The sequence below is a fragment of the Desmodus rotundus genome, chromosome 7, assembly GCF_022682495.2.
Source record: "Desmodus rotundus isolate HL8 chromosome 7, HLdesRot8A.1, whole genome shotgun sequence".
Lineage (NCBI taxonomy): Eukaryota > Metazoa > Chordata > Mammalia > Chiroptera > Phyllostomidae > Desmodus > Desmodus rotundus.
In genome coordinates this window covers 14710478-14731506 of record NC_071393.1, presented here as the reverse complement: position 1 = coordinate 14731506, position 21029 = coordinate 14710478, and the positions used below count along the sequence as shown (strand labels likewise).

Below are 21029 nucleotides of genomic sequence, written 5' to 3'. Positions count from 1 at the left end.
TTTTAATAAATAAATTCCAGGGTTATTTGTGCTCCCCCGCCCATGTACTTCTTACTGCATCATATCAGGAAGCACATCATGTCTGGTAGCCCCTCTTCAAAATGAAGGACTAACTCCTTCCTGATCAGTGTCTAAAAGAGCATGCATTACTGTCCAATAGGATTTTCTGCTGTGGTGGAGCTGTTCTGTATCTGCACGGTCCAACACAGCAACCACCAGCCACATGCAGCTTTCCAGCACGTGAAGTGTAACTAGTGGTCTGAGGAACTGAGCATTTAGTTCTATTTTACTTGAAATAGCCACATGTGGCTAATGGCTATCGTATTCGTGCAGATTTAGATTAATTCATAGGGGTTGCAAATGACAATTGAAAATAACATCATTAAGAGTTAAGAAACAAGACTGTACTTTTGGGCAGAATGGGGCAACAAAATTACAGAGAATATGGGGATGCTGGTAGTTGTAGGAATGGCAGAGGGGTAACATGGCAGGATGTGTTCAGAAGAAAAGCTGAGTCCTGAGTGAAGGGCGTAGGGAGAGAAGCCATAGAGTGAGATGCAGTGACCTCACAGGGGCCTGGTTTGCCTTTATTTTATAGGCAACATGAGCTATTGAAGGTTTTTGAGCAGAGATGTGACACATAATTTTGGAAGATCAGTCTATTTTAGGTGGGATGATTCAGGGAGGGGAGAGACAAGAGACCTAACGCTGGCTGAGTTGGAAGCAAGTGGAAGTGACGCTGGGAAGGCTGGCTAGGGACCAGTAGACCAGTTTTCTCAGGATGGCGGAGCCTGAACCTTAAGGTTGTTTTCAGGGTCCAGGTTCTCATCATTATAGGCCCAGAATGTCGATTGTGAATCAGCAGGATCTGGCCTCAAGGACTGACCAAGCCATTGTCAGGTAATCAAACTGGAGAGGTGACTCCGGTGCCTTGGCCTTTTCTGCCCTCCAGAAGCCTCCTTTGCGTTCACTAGTGATTTGGGAAGGGTCTTTGGGTCCATACTGAAAAGACATATCTTAGTTATATCATTTCTACAGACTTAGGCTCTTCCTTTACATTTAAACTTGCATTTCTCAAGAGTTATCTGAACTTCTCTAGAAGGAACTTGGGGGACCTATTTCCCCCAAATCCTGCTGATGAAGACCATGAGGTTGCAGGTGGTAAAGAGCGGAATGAGAAAGTGAAGAGGCAGAAGAGCCAGACCTGGGTCCCTTGCTGGGAGGCAGAGGGAGAGGGAAGACACTCAGGGGTCTTGATTCCAGAGCTGCCAGGGTCTGGGTGCCAGGGAAAATACAATGTAACCCCTCTCCATGTGTAAGGTGAATAAAATCCCCACCCCCTTTTTCTAGTCATAGGTAGCCTGGCAGAAGAAGTCCCTGGATCCCTCATTTTAATTCAATACGCAATGTTGTGTTCATTACAATCATAGCAGAAAACTCCTCAGAAATGGTAAAGCTGACTGCTGAGGAGGGCTCCCAGGAATTAACAGAAATCATTGCTTCACCAACCCGCCAGCACTTCCTGCACGCACAGGACATCAGGAGCCACCTGCCACACTCAGAGGAGAAAAATCCGACCTGCATCCAGTTTGGACTACATGGTCAGGACAGGAAGAAAGAGAATCGCGTTCACCTTAACTTGCTCAAATACGAGGACCAGAAACAGCTGGGTTGAACTTTGTCCTTGGTGGAGGCATCGTGATGCATTTCCTCAGGCCCCATCTCTGTCCATTCTTAGTCATTTGGACACTTTTCCCATGACCTAAATCTAATCTGAGGAAATGACAGTTGCCAAAGACTCAACGTAAGAGAATCAGATGGGAGGAACCTCAGGGACCAGATGATGTGGCCAACCCTTTGTCACACAGAGGACCCCATGTCCCTCTCAAGCCCAGTGACTGGAAGCAGTTCTCAAGACCCCTTAAATCATCTGGCAGCTGTTCTAACTCCTTGTCCAGTGATCTCTCCTCCATAGAGCAGAGCCTGCAGGGCAAATCCAGTCCACAGGTGTGTTTCCTTTGGACCACATGGCATTTTTAGAATTTTTGAATGTTCCCAACATTTTTTAAAAGTGGGAAATTTCGCTTAAATATCTAGCTTTTTGGCTTGTCTTGAAAAATTAGAAGATCTGGTGTCCTGGGTTCATTCATGTACCTGCTTGGTCTGGCTAAGGATCTGACCTTGGAATGGTGGTTGCACATACCATCTCTGACCTAGAGATTATCTACTGAGTGTCCGCTTATCCGTGTGGTGCAGAGGAGTGGCTTCTCTGAGCCGGAAGCTTCTAAGAAAAGTCCACCCTTAATCTTCCTCCCCCAAAGCTACTTTGTAGGGTAGATCTTGTTTCCCCATCTTCACATTCTTGATTCTGCTCTACCAGAAAGAGCTTTTGAAAGTCAGGAGACCTGGGTCGCCATCCCAGCTCAGCTCCTACAGAGCTATGCCGTTTTGAAGTAGTTGAACTGGTCCTCTCTGGTCCTCGGCTGTCCCCATCTGTAAAATGGGCTGAGGGTCCTCTGCTTTGAGGGCTCCCGCCTGCGCAGCATCATCCTTATCGGCTCAGGCACCCACGGAAGGCGCTGCTTGCACTAGGGGGCGCCAGGGCCGCCTCGGAGCCCGAGCCAAGGGGCGGGGCCTGTCCCGGGGCGGGGCGTCGTAGGCGGGGCACCTGCGGGCGGGCCCCCGGTGCCAGGTGCGGTTTGGTCCTCCCCGGGCGCCGTAGGCAGTGCATCCTGCTAGCGCCCGGGGCTGGGGTTGTCCCGCGCCTGAGGCTGCTGCGGGAGCTGCGAGCAGCTGCTACGCCGCACGCCTCTCCTCCCCATTTCCCCGTTCCTGAGACCATGGCCGCGCAGGCGGGTAAGGAAGGGCCGCGCCGTCCTGCCCGCCGTTATCTAGGAAGCCGGGCCCCAATGCGCCTGCGGGGAGCCGGCGGCTTCTCGGGGGCGTCCGGGCTCCTTCGAAGAATTTGGGGAGTGGGCACAGCGCTCCCGGAGACTCGGAGGTTGTGGAACTCAGGGAATTGGGGGGCTGGAGACCGAGGGCTCGGAGGGGCCGGAGGGTGGGGCGGCTTCCCGCGAGTTAGAGGTCCCCGGGAGGAAGGGATGCGGTCTCTGCCAGAGGCCAGCTTTTTTGCCGGACTTGGCGCCCGCCAACCCACAAATTAAAACCTTTGTAAGGAAGCCGAGGGGCCTGGGTTCTTGTGAAGTACAGAGACTACGGGAATCTCAGGGTTCGGGGCAGTTACGAGGGGATGGAAAGTTACCCCGGGTTCTGGGTTTTCTGTGGAAAATGGAGGAGAGTATGACTTCCCCAGGGGACCCAAGGCTTCTCGGGGGTGTCTTGGGGCTCTTTGCAGGAAATAGAGTGCAGATTCCCTTGGGGCTTAAGGCACGTACTGGGATAAAGAGAGACCGTAGCATTCTTCCTGGGGAAGGTAGGGCCCCTGGGGTTCTGGGTTCTCCCTTGGCCTGTCCAAGACAAGAAATGTGGCCAAACACCTCCTGGATGGAAGGGCCGTCCAAGGATGAAGGGTGGGTTCAGGGTTAGGCTAGCTGGGCCTGCAGTCCCCTGTCAGTCACCTCGTACACCGCCCTGCAGCTTCCTGCCCTCCTGGCCTGCCCCCCCTGCACCTGGGACTTTCTGTAGCCTCTGTTTCCCAGCCACCTCTGTGGGTGGCCCAGCCTCCAGGTCGGCCAGGGTCAGCGTCCAGAAGCTTTCTAGAGGTGGCAGGAGGGAATAGTGGAGGAGGGAGCTTGTCCTGGATATCTGCCCCCACTTCCTGGCTTTCAGCCTGTGGACAGTCACTTCCTCCATCCTGAATACAAGGACCAGGCCACCAGTGGGTCACTTCCTCACCATGGGAGCATGGGATTTTCTTCTCATTCTTCATAATAGGCTTCTAGAGAAAGAGGACTAGGGGGGAGAAATGCACCCTGTCCCTTTCTTTTCGTTTTTTCAGCTTCCAGAGTTCTTCCTCTCTGATTTTCGTTGACTTTTTCTAGCCTCTGTGTAATACAGGCTCTCTGTCTTGTACTTTGACTTCAGAAACTTGTGAAGGATCTTAGAGTGCAAATGTTTATTAGGTTTTCCTCTGACTGAACCAAAAAGCTGTATAGAGTCATTAAAACCTGTAGGTGCATTAGTTTATACATTGTTCCAAAAGAATATTTGTTGGTTATTTCGGTACCGTGCACTTAGCCAAGCACTGAGGAGTATAGTGAGGAACAAATGGGCATCCCTTGCCTCTGAGGTGCTTACGGCCCTAGAGATGGACAGTAAATAATTGATGCAGCAATTGAGATAAATTCTCTAATAATTCAAACTAAGTAGGGAGGTAATAAGAGTGTACCAGGGATGAGGAGAGTGGGTAGGGAATATTTTACTTTAAAAAGTAAGTTAATGCTACCCCTGAGACTAAGTAGAAATTAGTCCAGCAAAGAAAGGGCAAAAGGCAGAGGGGATAACAAAAAGGCCCTGAGGTGGGAAGGCTTGTAGTACCTTTGAAGAGCTGAGAGAGAGTCAGTACGGCTTTTTTTTTTTTAAGGGGAGGAGACTCTAAGGTTTAGGAATGACTTCAGGGTTCCATAGGCAAACAGATGGCAGTGGTCAGAATTCATATTTTCCAACTTCAAATTCAGCGCTTCAAACCTCTATATCACAGACACCAGAATGAGGTCGCACGGGGAGTCAGAGAAGGAAGTGGGACTTACACTTTCACTTGTTCTGGCCAGACTGTTCCAGGACAACTCCGATCCCTGTGTAACAGGAGAATCAGCTACAAAGAAATCAAATATTTACTGAGTGCCCGTAATGGCTGCGGCACTGGGCTAGGACAGGTTTTACCTCTTACAAATTTTAACAGACGCTAGAGCCAGGAGAGACTTGAGATAAAGTAGCTCTCCTCATTTTACATATGAAGAAACTAAGGCGCAGGGACAAAAATGGATTTGTCCAGGGTCACTCATCGAGTGGTTGAGCCAGGGTTAACCAAGGACTTCTCCTTCAGTTTTCTTTTCAATTAATATTCCAGGCTGCTTTAGGCGTATGGTCTGACACACAGTAACTATCTGCGGAAATAAATATTTGTGGAAATAAATGTGTGGCTTGTGTCTACTTAGAGTAACTAAGGGCGGGGGGGAGACAAATCAAGACAAGCTATATAAAGCCTGCATTTGGTAACATGGAATTTCAAAGGTGAGAAGGAGCTGTATTCATTCATACATGTGTTCTACAGATATATTGAGTTCGTACTATCTGCCAAGCACTTCTAGGACCTGGGGGTTCTCAGGGAACAAAATAGACTAAAGCCCTTGCCTCGTGCTCTGGTGGGGAGAGAGACAGTGATTAAATTCATGAACATCATATGTAAGGGATAAATGCTCATGAGAAAAATAAAGTAAGATAAGGTCACAGGAGCAGGGGGACGTCAGGGAAGCCTCTGGTTAATGACACCTGAGCAGAGATATTGTAGCAAGGGTTTCAGCCATTTGGATATCTGGGGGAAGAACAACTTTTTTTTAAATCCTCTCCTGAGGATGTGTTTACTGATTATAGAGAGAGAAACATTGATGGGTTGTCTCCTGTACGTGCCCCAACTGGGGATCAAACCCGCAACCTAGGAATGTGCCCTGACCGGGGATGGAACCTGCAGCCTTTTAGTGCAGAGGACGACACTCCAAACAACTGAGCGCTGGGCCAGGCCTGGGGGAAGAACGTGTTAGAAAAGAGAATGAGCGAGGCCCTGAGCCAGGACTATGCTTGGTATATTTGTAGAACAGCAGGGTGTCCAGGATGGCTACCAGATTTGGTCCGGGAATGCAGCTTAAAGGAGGTAAGACTGGGAAGTCTTAGGTAGGTTAAAAAAAGGGTGGGAGGGGTTAATATCCTGATGGGGAAGAAACAGTAGGATTTGAAGGTGGACAAGTTTCAAGGTCTTCACAAAGGATGGTGAATTGATATAGGAAGGACCCCCCCCCTCCAAAAAAAAAGCTGGAGTTATCTTCTGGAGGGCAGATACAGGCATCCCCTCTAGGTGAGTCTTCTGGGAACCCATCCGTATCCGTGTACCAGCTGGTGTTGTGGGAGGCTGTGTTCGGCCTCTGATTTTTTTTTTTTTTTTTTTTGAGGACTTTTTCAACACATTAGCCCGTTTCATGATGGCTGATTTATGGACCTACCTGCCCACACTGTGCTGAGTGTTCAGCAGTTTTTGACCAAAAACAGCATGACCCCTCTGCCCCACCCTCCCTATTCACTGGATCCTTCCCCGAGCAACTTGTTTTTGTTTCCCTGGATGAGAAAAGTCCTCAAAGGGAATCCTTTTGCCAGTGTGGAGGAGGCGAAATAAAAAACAACAGAAGCACTAAAAGGCATCAAAACCAACAAGTTCAAAAATTGTTTTGAGCAGTGGAAAAAAGTCTTAATAGGTGTATTGCATCAAATAGAGAGTATTCTGAAGTGACTAAAGTTTAAACATAATAAGTACACAATATTTTATAAATACTGGGTTTTGGGGGGTCTCCCCTCATATATGTGGTAGAGGCAAGGATTTGGAGGTGGGGGAGTCACAGGAAATGGAAGGTAGTGCTACAGTGTGGCTGAAGCCTGACTGGAGTGGTTTAATGCTGGGCTTGTGGAATTTCTGGTCTGCAGGAGGGACCATAGTTTTGGAGGCAGGAAGAGTCGTGGTACTGGCATGTGTTCTAGACTATCAGTCTGGCATTGGTGGCAAGATGAATTGGACAAGGGTAAGGAAGGGTGCCAATCTGGAGGTAAATACAGTGGGACCTGAGCTAAGGTGTTAGGAATGGAGAAGAAGGCACTGACCAGCAGGAAATGCCTAATGTCATGGGCGGGGCAACGTGACTTGGATAGCCATGGGTGTAGGATGGAGGTATCAAGGTAGGGTCCAAGATGACTACAAGATTTTAAAGCTGACTAGAAACCCATCACGTTCAAGGAGCTGTATTAGGCTTTCCACATTTCTGCATCTTTTGCAGGCTGGGTTGATTCCCAGCCCAGGGCTAGCTTCTGATCAGTGCAGCCTGGAGGGGGCTAAGTTTCAGGGACAAATTAGGGGGTGGGGTGGGGCATCACTAGCATTTCAGTGACAGAGACCTGTAGCTGGAGGAGTCTCTTATAAGTCTGTTTTTTTTTTTCTCACTCTTGATCTTTCTTTATACAGTAGCAAGAATTAGATTCTTTTATCTATTAATTTATATCCAGCAGTAGCTAGACCATGAAACCATGTTCTATTATAGTATGCCCTGAGTATCAGCTCCTTCTGCCTATAATTTTTCAGGAAAGAAAGTCTAAAATGTAGCTGGATACATAGACTTTTGAGTTAGCAGACCTGTGGTCTTTAGTTGAACATTTCAGTTCCCTCTTCTGTAACATGGAAACAATAATAGTTCTTTAATATTAGTCCTTACCTCAGGGGATCTTTGTTAGATTAATTCATGCTTGCATAGTGCTTAGCACACTGCCTGGCACATAATAAGGAGTCAAAGTAGTTGAAACTTTTTCTCCTGTCATTGATAATCAGTAAAGAACTGCTATCTGGGACTATATGCTTTGGTTAACCAGTATTTTAGTAGAGATTCTTTGTAGGTCTTCCAGGTTCGAAATTGCCAACTCATTCACAGCTAAGTAAACATGCAGTTGGAAGGAGAACCTGAGTGCCCCGAAAGCCACAGGAACCATCTGTCTAGTTTGTTATCCTACCCAGTATCTTGTGACTCTACCAAGTTTACCCTGTCCCTAGCACCTGGCTTGTCCCTCTCTGACATGAGTTATTTCTTGCGTATCTTTGTCCCTCACACCCAGCAGTTTGTGACCTACTCTGCGTATTGCACATGGGCACATGAAAGCGTTTGCTGAATTTGTTTGGAAAACATTCCCTTCAGGTTTTGGAGGTTAGTGTGGTAAGCTCAACCTTTTCCCCAGCCAACGCTCTAGATATACATGAAAGGTAGAAGAAAAGCTACTCCTGATTCAGCTGTCCAATAAGTGCCGGGCGCTGTGGGATGTATCTTCTCATATATATTTCATTATTTCTCTTAATCCTCTTGTTACTCCTTTGAGGAAGTGGTATTATCCTCTTTTTAAATATTAAGAGACAAGCTCAGAGAGGTTAAATAATTCGCCTAAGGATACAGCCAAGTTTCATTCCCAGGTCTAACTCCAGTTTTATCTGCTTGACCCTTACAAATTTTCCCTAATAAAGGGCAGAAGAGAGCAACAGCAAGAATGAAACCTCCTGGGATGCCTCTGTGCCTTAACCTGAAAAATGAGAGGCCCTGGTTTGGTGTCACACAGGCTCAGAGCCAGAAGGAATAATTTGATCCCTTCTTTCCCGAAAGACGAACCTAAGTTCCAGAGAAGTTCAGAAGCTCCTTTAAAAATCATCTTTCTTCCGCAGACACTCCCTTTGGTAATATTTGGTAAGGTAGTGAAGAGGAAAACTCTCTGGGATACAGGGGAGAGCACCTACAGAAATGTTAATCATTTCTGTTAGTCTGGTTGGTAGTCACTTCATTAAAATGTGCCCCCTCCTCTCTTGCCCCCTCCCAGTTCCCCATTAGTTACTGCCCCTGCCCCTCTGCTTCCTGCTTTATCCCAGAACAAGTGGAATTGATACACCTGACCTGCCGGTTCCCAGGGGCGCAGTGGTTACCTTACTTGTTTTGTGCTGCACTGAATTGGCTTGGTTTGGTTCCTGGTTCTCATTGTCTAGTGGAATATGAGAAGCATCAAAGATTATTCTCAAATGAAAGGGTAGAATCTGTGCATGTTGGTTCAGGCTAGGCTTCATGGTCTCATGAACTCTCAGCCTTTGGGGATTTCTCACCACTTTGAAGTCTGAAAAGGAGTAGTTTGCAGAAACCCAGCTCTTAGACCACGATGAAGGGGACTGTTAGTATCTTGTGGGCAATGCACTGGCTCTGAACTGGGGTACCAGGCCGAGCCCGTCCCCTGAGTGAATAACTAGTTTTGAGCAAGTCTCACCTTGCCTGAGGCTACCCGGGTAATAAAAATGGAACTGATCTGGTAGTGTCAGAACCCTTGTGGGCCCCGCCCAGACCAGCTTTCTCGTGGTGAGGATACTTGATTCTCCTTCTCCAAATTGTTTTCTTTTTCTAAAGATTTCGTTTATCTATTTTTAGAGAGAGGAGAAGAGAGGGAGAGAAACATCAGTGTGTGGTTGCCTCTCGCGCACCCCCTGCTGGGGACCTGGCCCACAACCCAGGCATGTGCCCTGACAGAATTGAACCAGCAACCCTTTGCTTCTCAAGCCGGCACTCAATCCACTGAGCCACACCAGCCAGGGCAGAAACCCAGTTTTCTTTAAGAAAAATGAAAGGAGTAGATTAGATTAGAATAGATGATTTTTAAAGGCCCTTCCAGCCTTACCATCCTGCCATCCCAAGTGTCCGCCCAGTGCATCTCCAGGTTGCTCGACGGTCATATCACCAATTAGGAAATTGAGAGAGGGAAGTGTATGTACACTGAATATATTTTATACCGGTATCCAAAAGATCCTGAGGGTGAGAACCTCCGTAATGAGGCATTTGTTAAAATTTACCTTGTTTGCATTGCACATTTGCCACTTCCTAAAAGCAACGAATTCTTATAATGAAGGCACAGATTTCTGATTATTAAACATCTAATAAAGGCCCCGTATTGTTTGAGGCTTCTGGGGACATTTACTTAATCAAGCTCCCTTCCTGGGCTCTGGCAGTCAGTAGCCACCGTTGACAAGTCTGCCCATAGGTAAACACAGCAGAGGGAGGGGTGAGCAGCCTGGTACAGTGAGGTGTTTTCCTGGAGGAAGAAGGTCCCAGGGAGACTGGACTGGACTCTGGATTGGTCTTCCATTAGGCCTCACTGAAATCTCCGTAAACTTCGTATTATTATATTTATCTTACATTTTCTAGAATGAAGTTGTAAAAGAGGTAGGATCATCGACCTTCGGGGCTGTTAGGGAGCCAACGATTCCAAGAGTATTCATTCGAAGAATGTCCGGGCTTGGGAAGCTGAAGGCTGTGGGTAAATATCTTTGCTCAAGTACCCGTGATCGACCTGCGTATCTACATGCGCCTTTAGCTGTAGGTAGTCACCCTGGGAACCAGACACTTTTTTTCAGTAGAATTATCCCTGCTGACCGTTGGAGCTTATCTCTGGAAGTGACCTTCATAGTTGACAGTTGGGTACAACTTTTCATCTGGGTTCGCCACACAAAGGATTGCACCAGGCTTTATGCTGGGCCCTAGGGATTTAAAGATCTTCAAGACGTAACCTTTGACCCTTAGAGCTGCAGGGGAGAGGGCAGAGAGGGAGGGAATAAGGGAGACAGAAACGTAATACACTGTAATTAGAGAACAAATTATATTAAACAGGTATAGACAAAGTGAAACAAACACTGTTTGCCTTGGGGGGACCATCAAGGAAGGATAGAAGTTTGATGAAAAGGTTGGTTAAGTATTCTGAACACGGAATAGCTTGAGGTGTGAGTGTTAGGATGTAAGAACCTGAACGGGAGTGGCAAGAATAGAAAGTAGATCAAGATGTGACCATAGCATCCCTTTGTAAGGGATGTTGAGCGATAAAGGTTCTTTGGGGCCACTTTGTGGAGGGCCATTCCACCCATCAGTTAATGTTAATGAGGGACTGTAGTAGGCCAGGGACGGGTCTTGGTTCCCCTAGTCCTTTGTAGTTAATAAAACTAATTTTATTGGTGTGTGAGGAGTTTGCATTCCTGCCTCAGGATCTTTGCACATGTCTCCCCGCATCCCAGTCTCGTGTTATCCTTCCCTCCTCCTTTTTGCCTCATTAATTTAATATTTATCCTTTAGAGCTCAGCCTGGAAATTACTTCCTTGAGGAATTTGTGTGCCCAACCCCATTTTCCTGTTTAAAAACTTGATGTCGTCTTCACACCACTTGCCCCACTCATAATTAAAATAATTGTTATTGTTCAATAACTAATGTTTAACCTCGCTTTTGTTTGTAGCACAGTGTTAGACACATAGTTGGCATGCAGTAAATATTTGCTAAAAAAATGACTGAAGCGTGTCCACCGAGTTTAGCAATAAGCAGTCGCTGTTGACTTTGGTGAGACAATTTCTGAGAAATGGTGGGGGTGGAAGTCAGACTGTAGTGGATTATGCAGTAACTGGAAAGTGAGGAAATGCGGGCAGCGATGTGTAGACAACTTTCTAATACATGTGACTGTGAAGAGAGGAGCAAGCGTGGTAGCCAGAGGAGAAAATAGGGTCCAGATATTTTTTTAAATGGGAAGGACTTGAACTTATGTAGGTGATGATTGGAAGGAGCAAATGGAGAAGGCAGCGGTGGTGGAGATAACTGTATGTGCACTTCCTCCGGGAGGCGGAGTAAGATGCAATCCAGAAGAGCAGTGCCGTGCTAAGCAGCTGAGCTTTTGTTCCGTAACACTGGGGAGTCTGGGTGAGCCAGCTAATGTACAGTACACAGGGAACTGAAGCCAAAGACCTGAACTTGGGCTGTATTGTAGCAAAGGGCAGGGAAGGATTGGAGAGACCTTTGGCAGGTGAAACTAGGTGGAGGCGAGAGCGGGGAGTAGGGATCTTGCTTTTTGTGCCCGTGGTGCCTACCACAGGGTGCTACATAAGTGTTAAATGGCTTTGAATTTCTTCAGATCGGAGGAGACAGGGCAGCTCTGGAGGGTGTAGCAATTCACCTCTCTCAAGTAGCCTCAGTGGAGATTTCTGATCCATTTTGCATTTTGGAAACAATCAGAAGTCATTCAGAGCCAAGATACTGAATTGCCGAGTAAGTGTGTGGTCTGGTAAGAGACTGTTACTTTTGGATTAAAAATTTAAACCAAGAAACAAGGTGTGGCTTAACATAATGAAATTTGCTAGGGTGGGGTGGCAGTTCACAAACTGACTCTGAAAGCCCTTCCGTGGGAGAGTGCCAAAAATGTCTCAGACTGGTACCTCCAGAACTTGGGGGATTCATTTGGATGTCTGCGTTCATCAGAAACTCCTCTCACTGATTCGTTTTCTTACCCCTGTCCATAACCCACTTAAATGAGTCTCTCAGACTTCCTGCTTCGGAGTTTGTGAAGATGATGGTGCACGCTGGCCTGTACCACCCAAAGACCAAAAAGGCCTCTCAGCCCTGGCTGGTGTGACTCAGTGGATTGAGTGCCAGTTTACAAACCAAAGGGTCGCTGGTTCAGTCCCCAGTCAGGGCACATGCTGGGTTTCTGGCCAGGTCCCCGGTGGGGGCACGCAAGAGGCAACCACACACTGATGTTTCTCCCCCTCTCTTTCTCCCTCCCTTCCCCTCTCTAAAAACAAATAAATTATATATATATATATATATTTTTTTTTAAGGCTCCTTATAAGAGTCTGAGGTGATGGATATGTACAAGGTCTATCCAGAAAAAGTCCAGCCATTGTTAATATAGCAAAAAGGGTTTGCGTGACATTGGTGTAACCTGGCAGCCAAGGAGAGTGGACTGGAATGCGCATACATCTTCACTGTACTAGTCAGTGGGGGTGGTAGACGCTGTTGAATGAGTGTGTGTACTGTGTGGTCGTCACATTCAAAATGACTGAGCAAGGAGAGCAACAAATCTGCATGAAAGTTTTTTTTCTTTTAAGATTTTATTTACTTATTTTTAGAGAGAGAGAGGGAGAGAAACATCAAAGTGTGGTTGCCTCTCAAACATCCCCAACTGGGGGCCCAGCCCACAACCCAGGCACGGGCCCTGACTGGGAATTGAACCAGTGATCTGTTGGTTCACAGGCTGGGCTCAATCCACTGAGCCACACCAGCCAGGGCTGCATCAAATTTTAAGCTTAAACATTCCTCTGCAGAAACTATTCTGATATTCAGAAGGCCACAGCCATGGGCAACTGGTGATTGGCAGCTTCATCATGACAACACACCTGCTCATGCATCATATCTCGTGCAGAGTTTTTTGGTGAAACAACAAATCACTTGGGTGACTAAGCCCCCCTATAACCCAGACTTGGTGCCCTGCAACTTCTGGCTTTTACCCAAACTAAAATCACCTTTTTGAAAGAGAAGAGATTTCAGCCTGTGATGAGATTCAGGAAAATATGACAGAGCAGCTGATGGCGACTGGGAGACCTGTGTGGGTAGGTCCCGAGGTGCCTGCTTTTTAGGGGACTGAGGTTTATTGTCTGTGTACAATGTTTCTTGTATCTTGCGTGGTCTTCCGTAAACGTGTCTTTTTCATATCACACGGCTGGATGCCTTCTGCACAGACCCCTATCACTGTGGAACTAGAGGAAAGGTGGGGTGGGTGGACGTTTTAAAGCCTTCTGCCAGCTTATTTAATTCCCCTCTGGGGTATGAGGGCGGCTGTGTACGCCCTGGCTGCCTCAGAATGCTGCTGAGCAATCTGGAAATGTCTGGAGCCATGCATTGTCTATTTATGGCCCCTGTGCCTCTGAGACAGGATTGGTGACTGTCACTGTGCCTGGGGCAGTCTGGAGTTACCAAGAGAGAACAAAGCTGCATACACAGAGCGTACAAGGGATTCTTGTATCAACCTTGTCCTGCTTTCTAGGGCTGAGTGAGGTACCACAGCTTGATCTGAGCTGCCCTCTTTATTTCAATAAGTTGGCATTTGAACCACACCAGGTGTATTGTGTTTTGTCCCTCCTGGAGGGACATGGACCAACTCTGCTATTGTCCATGGTAATATCTCGGCCTACACAGCCCTTCCCCATTCTTTCTCAGCCTTTGGTAAATCTTTCCCATCTTTCATGGCTCAGCTCAAGTGTCCACTTCCCCTACAAAGACTTTCCTGGTTCCCTAATTGGAACGAGTAGGAATTAACATGATGGATTGGAAAGAGCGGGGCCTTTAGAATGAACCAGACCTGCTTTGGGACACTAGATTTGCCACTTGGCCTGTCACCCCTGGCCTCAAGTTTTAGTTCTCCCATCCATTAAATCAATATATTATATCTATCTCACATGATTGCTTTGAAAATTGAATGAGAAAGGGCCTACTCTAGTTCTTGGCCTGTAGGAGGCATTCATTAAATGTTTGTTCTTTCCCTTCTATACCCATAACTTCTTTTTCTACATAAGTGTTAAATGGCACTAAACTAAAATGGCAGGTTACTCCCACTTCTGAAAGAACATCTAAGTGAAAAATCACAATAGGAGAGGATGTTTCTTTTCTAGTGGATTTGCGCTCCGAGGAGCAGGGATGGTGTTTTCCCACAGTCTGCAACGTGGAGTTTGTGGAGGGCCCTTGATGTTGGTTGAATGAATGAGCTCCTGGACTAGGTGACAGGAAATCTGCACAGCCCGGGCTTTTGAGGAATAGGAAAAGGCAGTAACGTGATTAACCCAGAGAGAGGTTTCTGGGTACTGGTTGGGAGTAGTTGTAGGAAAGACTGATGCGAAAAGGACACCTTGTTTGTTTCGTAGAGCAAGGACTGACACTTCTAGGAAAGGCAGGTTTTGTTACAGTAGAAAAAGGAACACTCAGAACCATTTTTTATTTAAAGACTGTGGGTTTTTAGAGAGAGAGAGTGAGGGAGAGAAGCGCTGCTGTGCAGTAGAAACACTGATCGGTTGCCTCTCCCACGCTCCCAGCTGGGGACCTGACCCACAGCCCAGGCTTGCGTCCTGACTGAGAATCAAACTGGTGACCTTCTGGTTTGCGGAATGACGCCCAACCCATGGAGCCACACCAGTCGGCAGTACCGTTTTTTAAATAATGGAATGAGACTACTTTTGAGGCCGAGTTTCCTCTCCTTGGGGAGATGAGTAGGCAGGGCTTACCAGGGGTCTTGTGCAGGCGGGAATTGTGCCTCTGGCTGAGCATTGGACCAACCCTTTCAACGTGAGGGTCTGTTAACTCAGACTTCTTCCACACGTTAGGAATCCCTTCTTCCTCAGTACTGCGGGCCTCTGAACCCCTCCTTGGTTTCCTGTGCAGGTGAAGATGCCTGGAGGTGTCAGGGCTGTGGGGACCATGTTGCTGCAAGCCAGCGGCTGTACAGGACAGTTCACGAAGCCTGGCACAGCTCCTGCTTCCGGTAAGTGGTCTGTCCTCCTGTTCTGTCAGTGGACTACAGGCAGGGAACTATTTCATTTTCTGGAAAGTACAAAAACAAGCTTCTGACTTGGAAGCGTGCATGTCAAGTCAAACAAACTTTGACTTGAAAGGTGGGCGTGGGGCAGGGAGGGATGTGCCAAGGTGGACGTGGAAGAGCCACACATGGGCCAGGAGCCGCTAGGGCTGGGGAGGTTGAGGGGAGGTCTTTTCGGGGTGTCCCAGCACCCTCAATCTTTAGGTAAGGAAACTGAGGCCCAGAAACAGTGACTTTCCCACGCCTACACTACTGGGTATACAGATGCCTTAAGGAATGTTGTTAGCGTAGTTGGCAACACCAGCTCTTCTTCACAGCAGGCCGCCTTCCTAGTTTCCTGCTTTTTAAAACTTTTATTTATTTATTTATTTATTTATTTAGGTCCACTTCCCTGTCTCAAAGAAATGAGCAGCAGGTGGAAGTGTAGAAAGAAAAAATAGTTTTAATGTTGAATGGGCAATACAGAGATGGGGCGCTTACGCTCTAAAGACCCGACTCCCCGATGGCACATAGGTTACAGAGTATAGAGGGCAAAATCACAAGAAATGACAGGTTAGGAGGTGGGGTTGTGCTGGGAGCTGATTGGTCAGAAGTGAGGTAAGAGTAATACATTGTGTTTTCAGGTGTTAAGAACAGTTCTGAAGTCTTTTCTGGGTTTCTCTGTCTGGTCTCATGGGAAAGTAGCCAGGAGATTGGTTGTTCCACCTTAGGGCCCAGGAGCCGAAACATAATTTAGGTCAAGTTGTTATCATTAGCCTGCCAGAAGTCTGACCTTGTGACCGTTAGTGAGGTCGGGGCTACTGGACTGCTGTCTTCCGCTGCCTGGGGAGTTGCTCATTATCCTTTCCTGCTTTTTGTTATTAACTTTATTATGGTTCTTGAAAATAACACAAACTTTAAAGTCAGATTTGTTCTTGCTGGTTAAGGCTCGATTTTCTCATCAGGAAAATATGGATGTTAAGAATCTATCTCAGGATTATTAAGATTGAATGAAATAATATATGGCAGGGGCCCAGCATATGGTGGGCACCCACTGAATGGCTGTTCCTTTCCCCTGTGAGATTAGAATGGGGGCTTGTCTTTGCATTCTCTAAAACATAGCACAGTGCCTGGCCTGCAGTCCTTCCTCATCAGAGGCTGGGTGGGCATGTGTGGCCCTTGTGGTCTGAGTGGTGGAGCTGTGCTCACACCCTGCGAATGAGACAGACTAGCAGGCACCACGTGCTCTAAATTCCAGCACCCACATACAGCTCTTGCTACAAAGCATCCCCCATGCTGATTTCAAGTAATTTAATTGACCTTTAAGCACTCGCACTCCACCCCCTAACTATGTGGGGGGTTGGCCTGAAGAGCGCTGGCCCCTGGAAGTGTTGGAGAGGAACCAGCATTTTCTTGCCCTTTCAGCTCTAACTCAGAGCTCTTCAGTCTTCTTGGTATCTATCTAATTGCCTAGCTTCCTTCTCTTACTCTCAGGAAACTTGATTGTATCCTTACTCTGCCTTTTAGTAAGATAGGAGTAGAGTTGTCAGAGCTATAACAGACCTTATAGAGAAAGCCTTGGGCTAGCCCTTTTGTTTGAGACCTGAGGCTAAAGAGCAGCATCAGAACTTAATGAATTCCAAGGTCAAGGCTTGCCTTGGCATCTAACCCATGGTCATATTTGTCCCTGCTATTTTCCTCTTTGTGTGAATATTCTCTATCCAAAATAAGCGGGACCAGATAGGACAAGGCTAATCTTTGGAATTTCTGGATTCTCCTATAACTAAAGAACTATAGAACTAGAAGGGACTACATACTGTATGATACAACCCTTTCATGCCAGAGATGAGAGGCCTGAAACCAAAAAGACAAAGAGTTACACAGACAGGCCATGGATAGCAGGAGCTGGCCTTAGAACTGAAGTCTTGGGTTATTTGTAGGTCTGGTCCATTGCTAGCTTGTTAGATAGAACTGTGTGTGTGTGCACGCGTGTGTGCTCGAAAGAGAATGTGTGTGTGTGTGAGAGAGAGATACACACAAATACATGCTCATAAAGAAGTAAGGCACATTATCATGGCAGGTAAGAGTGCAGACTATGGACTGTCTAGTTTCAAATCCTGGCTTTGCAATTTCTTAACTGGCCTTAGATAACATCCCTGAGCTTCAGGTGCCTCATCTATAAAATAGGACTAAGACTAGTACCCATCCTACCAGGTTGATGGGGAAGATTAGATGTATCATCTATGTAAAGTGCCTAGCATAGCACCTGATACACAGAAAACTCTTGGTGGTAGTTAGTTTATATTGTGAGGGTGTGTCTATATACTTACTCATACATTTATTTTTCTTACTATGTATATACTCATTGGGCATCTGCTGTGGAGCCTCAGGGGTTAAGGTTAACTCTGAACTGCCCTTGCAGGATTAAAGTGAAGATCATACCTGCGGGGTAAGTAGAGCATCCAGGTTGTCCCCTGTCACAGCTTTGTCTCAAGGGCAGAGGCTTCCTAATCCAGCACTATTAAAGGGACATATTGAAATATCTCCTGACTCCTGAGCCTTCCCACACAAACTGGATGACCTGGAGCCTGGTCGTTTGCCCCAGGGAGAAGAGCTGTTTGGGAGCCAATTTGACTTTTGCCCAAATGGAAGGAAGGACTGTATTGTCTGGCTCCAGAAGTAACCTGGGTTATGAGGAGCACGAGGCATCAGCCTGAAAGGTCTTGTAAGATGGCTTCCACCCCAGCTCACCTATAATTCTCTGATGAATTCAGAGTCTCTGGGTGCAGGCCTGCTAGAAGCAGGACCTTCCTTCAGCCTCCCAAATAAATGCATTCTTCCTGACTCCCTCGGCCTTGCTCTCACCCGGCTGGACTGCAATTACAATAAAGGAAATGACTTTTCTTCTCCCCTTCCCCCACACCTTTGTTTTCCTAATCACAGGGTGGGGCTGGATGTTGAATGGAGAAACTTCTGGGGCTTGGCCCAAACTCCTCCCCTCACTTCTCCTTATTATACTCTATCATCTGTCTGCAGCCACATCCTTAATCCTGACTCTGACAGCTTCTGCCAGTTTGTCAGGTCCCTGGGACAATAGAAAGCCAGTTTAGGCTAGAACCTGGAGCTGTACAGTAGAGGCCAGCTGACAGATCTCCTGGAAGTGGCCGGAAGCAGCCCCATCTATAATTGTGCTGGTACAGTGGGGCACCCGGCCAGAATCCTTCTGATCTCTGGACACCTGGCTGACCAGCCCTCTTGCTTCCTTTCCTCAACCTTCACAACAGACTTGTTTAGATTCTAAGTACCTCTGGCCTTCCCTTTCCTTGAGCAGTGCCATTGGTTCTAGAGCTGGGGCCATTCTCTCTGAAGTTTTCTGGAACTGGCTACCTCTCACGGGGGAAAGGCCAGAAAAGTAGCAGGACTCATGTTGTTTTGTAGCTGAAGTTAAGGTGTAGAACTATGAATGATGACCTGGCCTCTTGGTGTGTTTGCAAAGCAAAGGACCTTGACAAGTTTTCTGGCTGTTGTTTTTTCACTCTTGTCAGAGATATTTGGCTCAGGAGGAGGGATCATGGGAGGAGGGAAAAGCTGCTTCTTTTAGTCTTTATGGCCCCTACCTGGGACTCTGTTACTTGACCTGGTTCCTAACAGCATTATCAGAGGGGAGAATCCACCATTCTTAAGGCTCCTGGGTACTGTTAGGGCCTCCTTTTCTCAGGATCACAAACACATACTATTTGTTTGTTTTAAAGATTTTAATTTATTTTTAAAGAGAAGGGAAAGGAGGGAGAAAGAGAGGGAGAGAAGCATCAATGTATTTGCCTCTCGTACACCCCAAAGTGGGGGACCTGGCCCGCAACCCAGGCACATGCCCTGACTGGGAATAGAACCAGCGACCCTTTGGTTCGCAGGCCAACCCTGTTGTTCGCAGGCCGGGGCTCAGTCCACTGAGCCACACCAGCCAGGGCCAAACACATACTGTTTAAACTTTCTCTTTTGAGAAGTGGTTTCTCATGCCTGTGCTCTAGAAAAGGGGTAATGCAGATAGAAAATTGTTATCACTCCATCCGGCAACAAACCGTTTCCGCTAAACCTGTGTGAAGAAATTACACACATAGTGACCGGACTGTGATGTAATGGGCTGGCTGATGACAAGAGTGCTTCTTGTGATGCTGAAAGTCATGCTCATTTTCTCACGCAATCCTCCACCTAAACAAGCACAGCAGAATTACAGTTACAGTGATAGGTTCCATTTATTGAGCGTTTACTCTGAAGTAGACAAGTCCTAAGCATTTCCTGTGTATTAGCTCATTTAATTCTTACAACAGCCTAATAATTATAAAACTGCAGACCTGTCTTTATCTATTTACAAGTAGGGAAATGAAGGTTATTTGCTCACAGTCACAGAGCCAGTAAGTAGCATAGCTGGGATTTGAACACAGGCTGTCTGACTCCTCACTTAGAAGAGTCTCTGCATTTTTGAATATGGGTATGTCATGTAACCTCTCTGAGGCTCAGTTTCCTCTTCTGTAACTTCAGGGTAAAAACACACACCGTGCCTGCCACACACTAGGTGTCAGATAACATTGAAGGGCATTGGTTCCTGAGTTCTCAAATGTCAATAAAAGTGCTGTTAAATTTCAGCCGGGCCTCCAGCTCCGGGATTCGGAGTCAGTGGAGCAGCCCTGCCATCTGCTGTTGCACTGTTGGTGTTGCTGCTGCATTTATTGACTCAAGCCTTTGATTCTGGTTTGCTCGTTTGTCTACTTTATCTCTAAGGAAACAGCCAGCCAGCAGGTCGTTAAGGCCAGCTGTCCGACGAGGGACTGGGACCTTCCTGACAGAGGAAGGGGAGGATAGACACCTGGGCCTTTCTCTGCCCTTACAGGGGCCACCAGCATTAACATCCAATGGGACTCTTAGTGTGTAGAGCAGCCTGTAACCTTCAGTGTGCCTTAATCTGGCTCTCTCCTTTGGGAAGAAAGAGCTAAGACCCTATAGCAGCCCCACAGCTGCTGTTCTGGGCAGAGATGGAGGGGGGCCCGGGTGGGGCCCGAGATGGATGACGTATTTATTAAGCACTGTATTGGGAGTTTCACTCACATTATCTGGTTCAGCCCTCACAATAACCCTGCAGCCCCATTTCATAGTAAAACAGGAAGGCCCAGGAAGGTGCAGTAACTTGCCCAGGGTCACACAGAGCTGACATTTGACCTCAGGTCTCTGTAGCTCTCAAGAGGGTTCTCTCTGCACTGGGATTCCCAGGGATCAGAAGACAACCTGGATTTTAGTCCTCACTGAGCCAGGCTAGTTGTGTAACTATGGGCAAGTCCCTTCGCCCCCGTGAGCTTCAGTTTTTGTGTCTATAACGTGAAAGTAATCCACCTCATGGAGTAGTTGTGAGGGTTAAGGAGGTAATGGAGAAGAAGGCACTCTGAAAACATTAGAGTGGCATAACGCGTCAAGGGTTAGCAGCACATCGTGCTTCTCAAACTAACAGCTCACACACAGTTTTGAGCATCTTCTGCTCTATTGAGGGCACCAAATTAAATGCTGTTGGAGATATGGGTTTGACGTACTGGCCTGGTCTCCTAACTGGCTCCCTCACGTAGCTGAAAAACAGGTAATAATCTGGAACACTCCTAATAATGAGATCTAGAAAAAAAATGTGTAGTGGGCTCTCGTTTGCCTTCCATTCGGTCTCTACCTGAAACAATATTCTTTTAGTAATGTTCCGGAGACACTCATCGGCCCATCCACTGGCCACTTTTCAGTCTTCATCTTACAAGACCTCCCAAACTGCATGAGAGGTGGTAGAGAAAAGTGAATCCCAGTTTGGAGTCAGGCTGCTTAAATGTCCATCCCAGCCTCTCTTACCAGCTACCTGACCTTGAGTCAGCTGTTTAATATTTCTTTGCCAGTTT

The 21029-nt window shown here is 47.1% G+C and overlaps 1 protein-coding gene across 2 annotated transcripts in view; it reads left to right on the top strand.

The window, feature by feature from the left end:
* Positions 1–2702: 2702 nt before the first annotated feature.
* Positions 2703–21029, top strand: part of LIMK2 (LIM domain kinase 2) — a 49128-nt gene continuing 30801 nt past the window's right edge. The window contains exons 1-2 of one of the 2 annotated variants that reach the window (XM_024567120.3): positions 2703–2856; positions 14973–15072. In XM_024567120.3, the coding sequence (XP_024422888.3) occupies positions 2841–2856; positions 14973–15072 (116 nt within the window). In that variant the 5' untranslated portion in view covers positions 2703–2840. The remainder of the gene's footprint in view (positions 2857–14972; positions 15073–21029) is intronic. The other variant, XM_053928511.2, reaches the window with a different exon arrangement.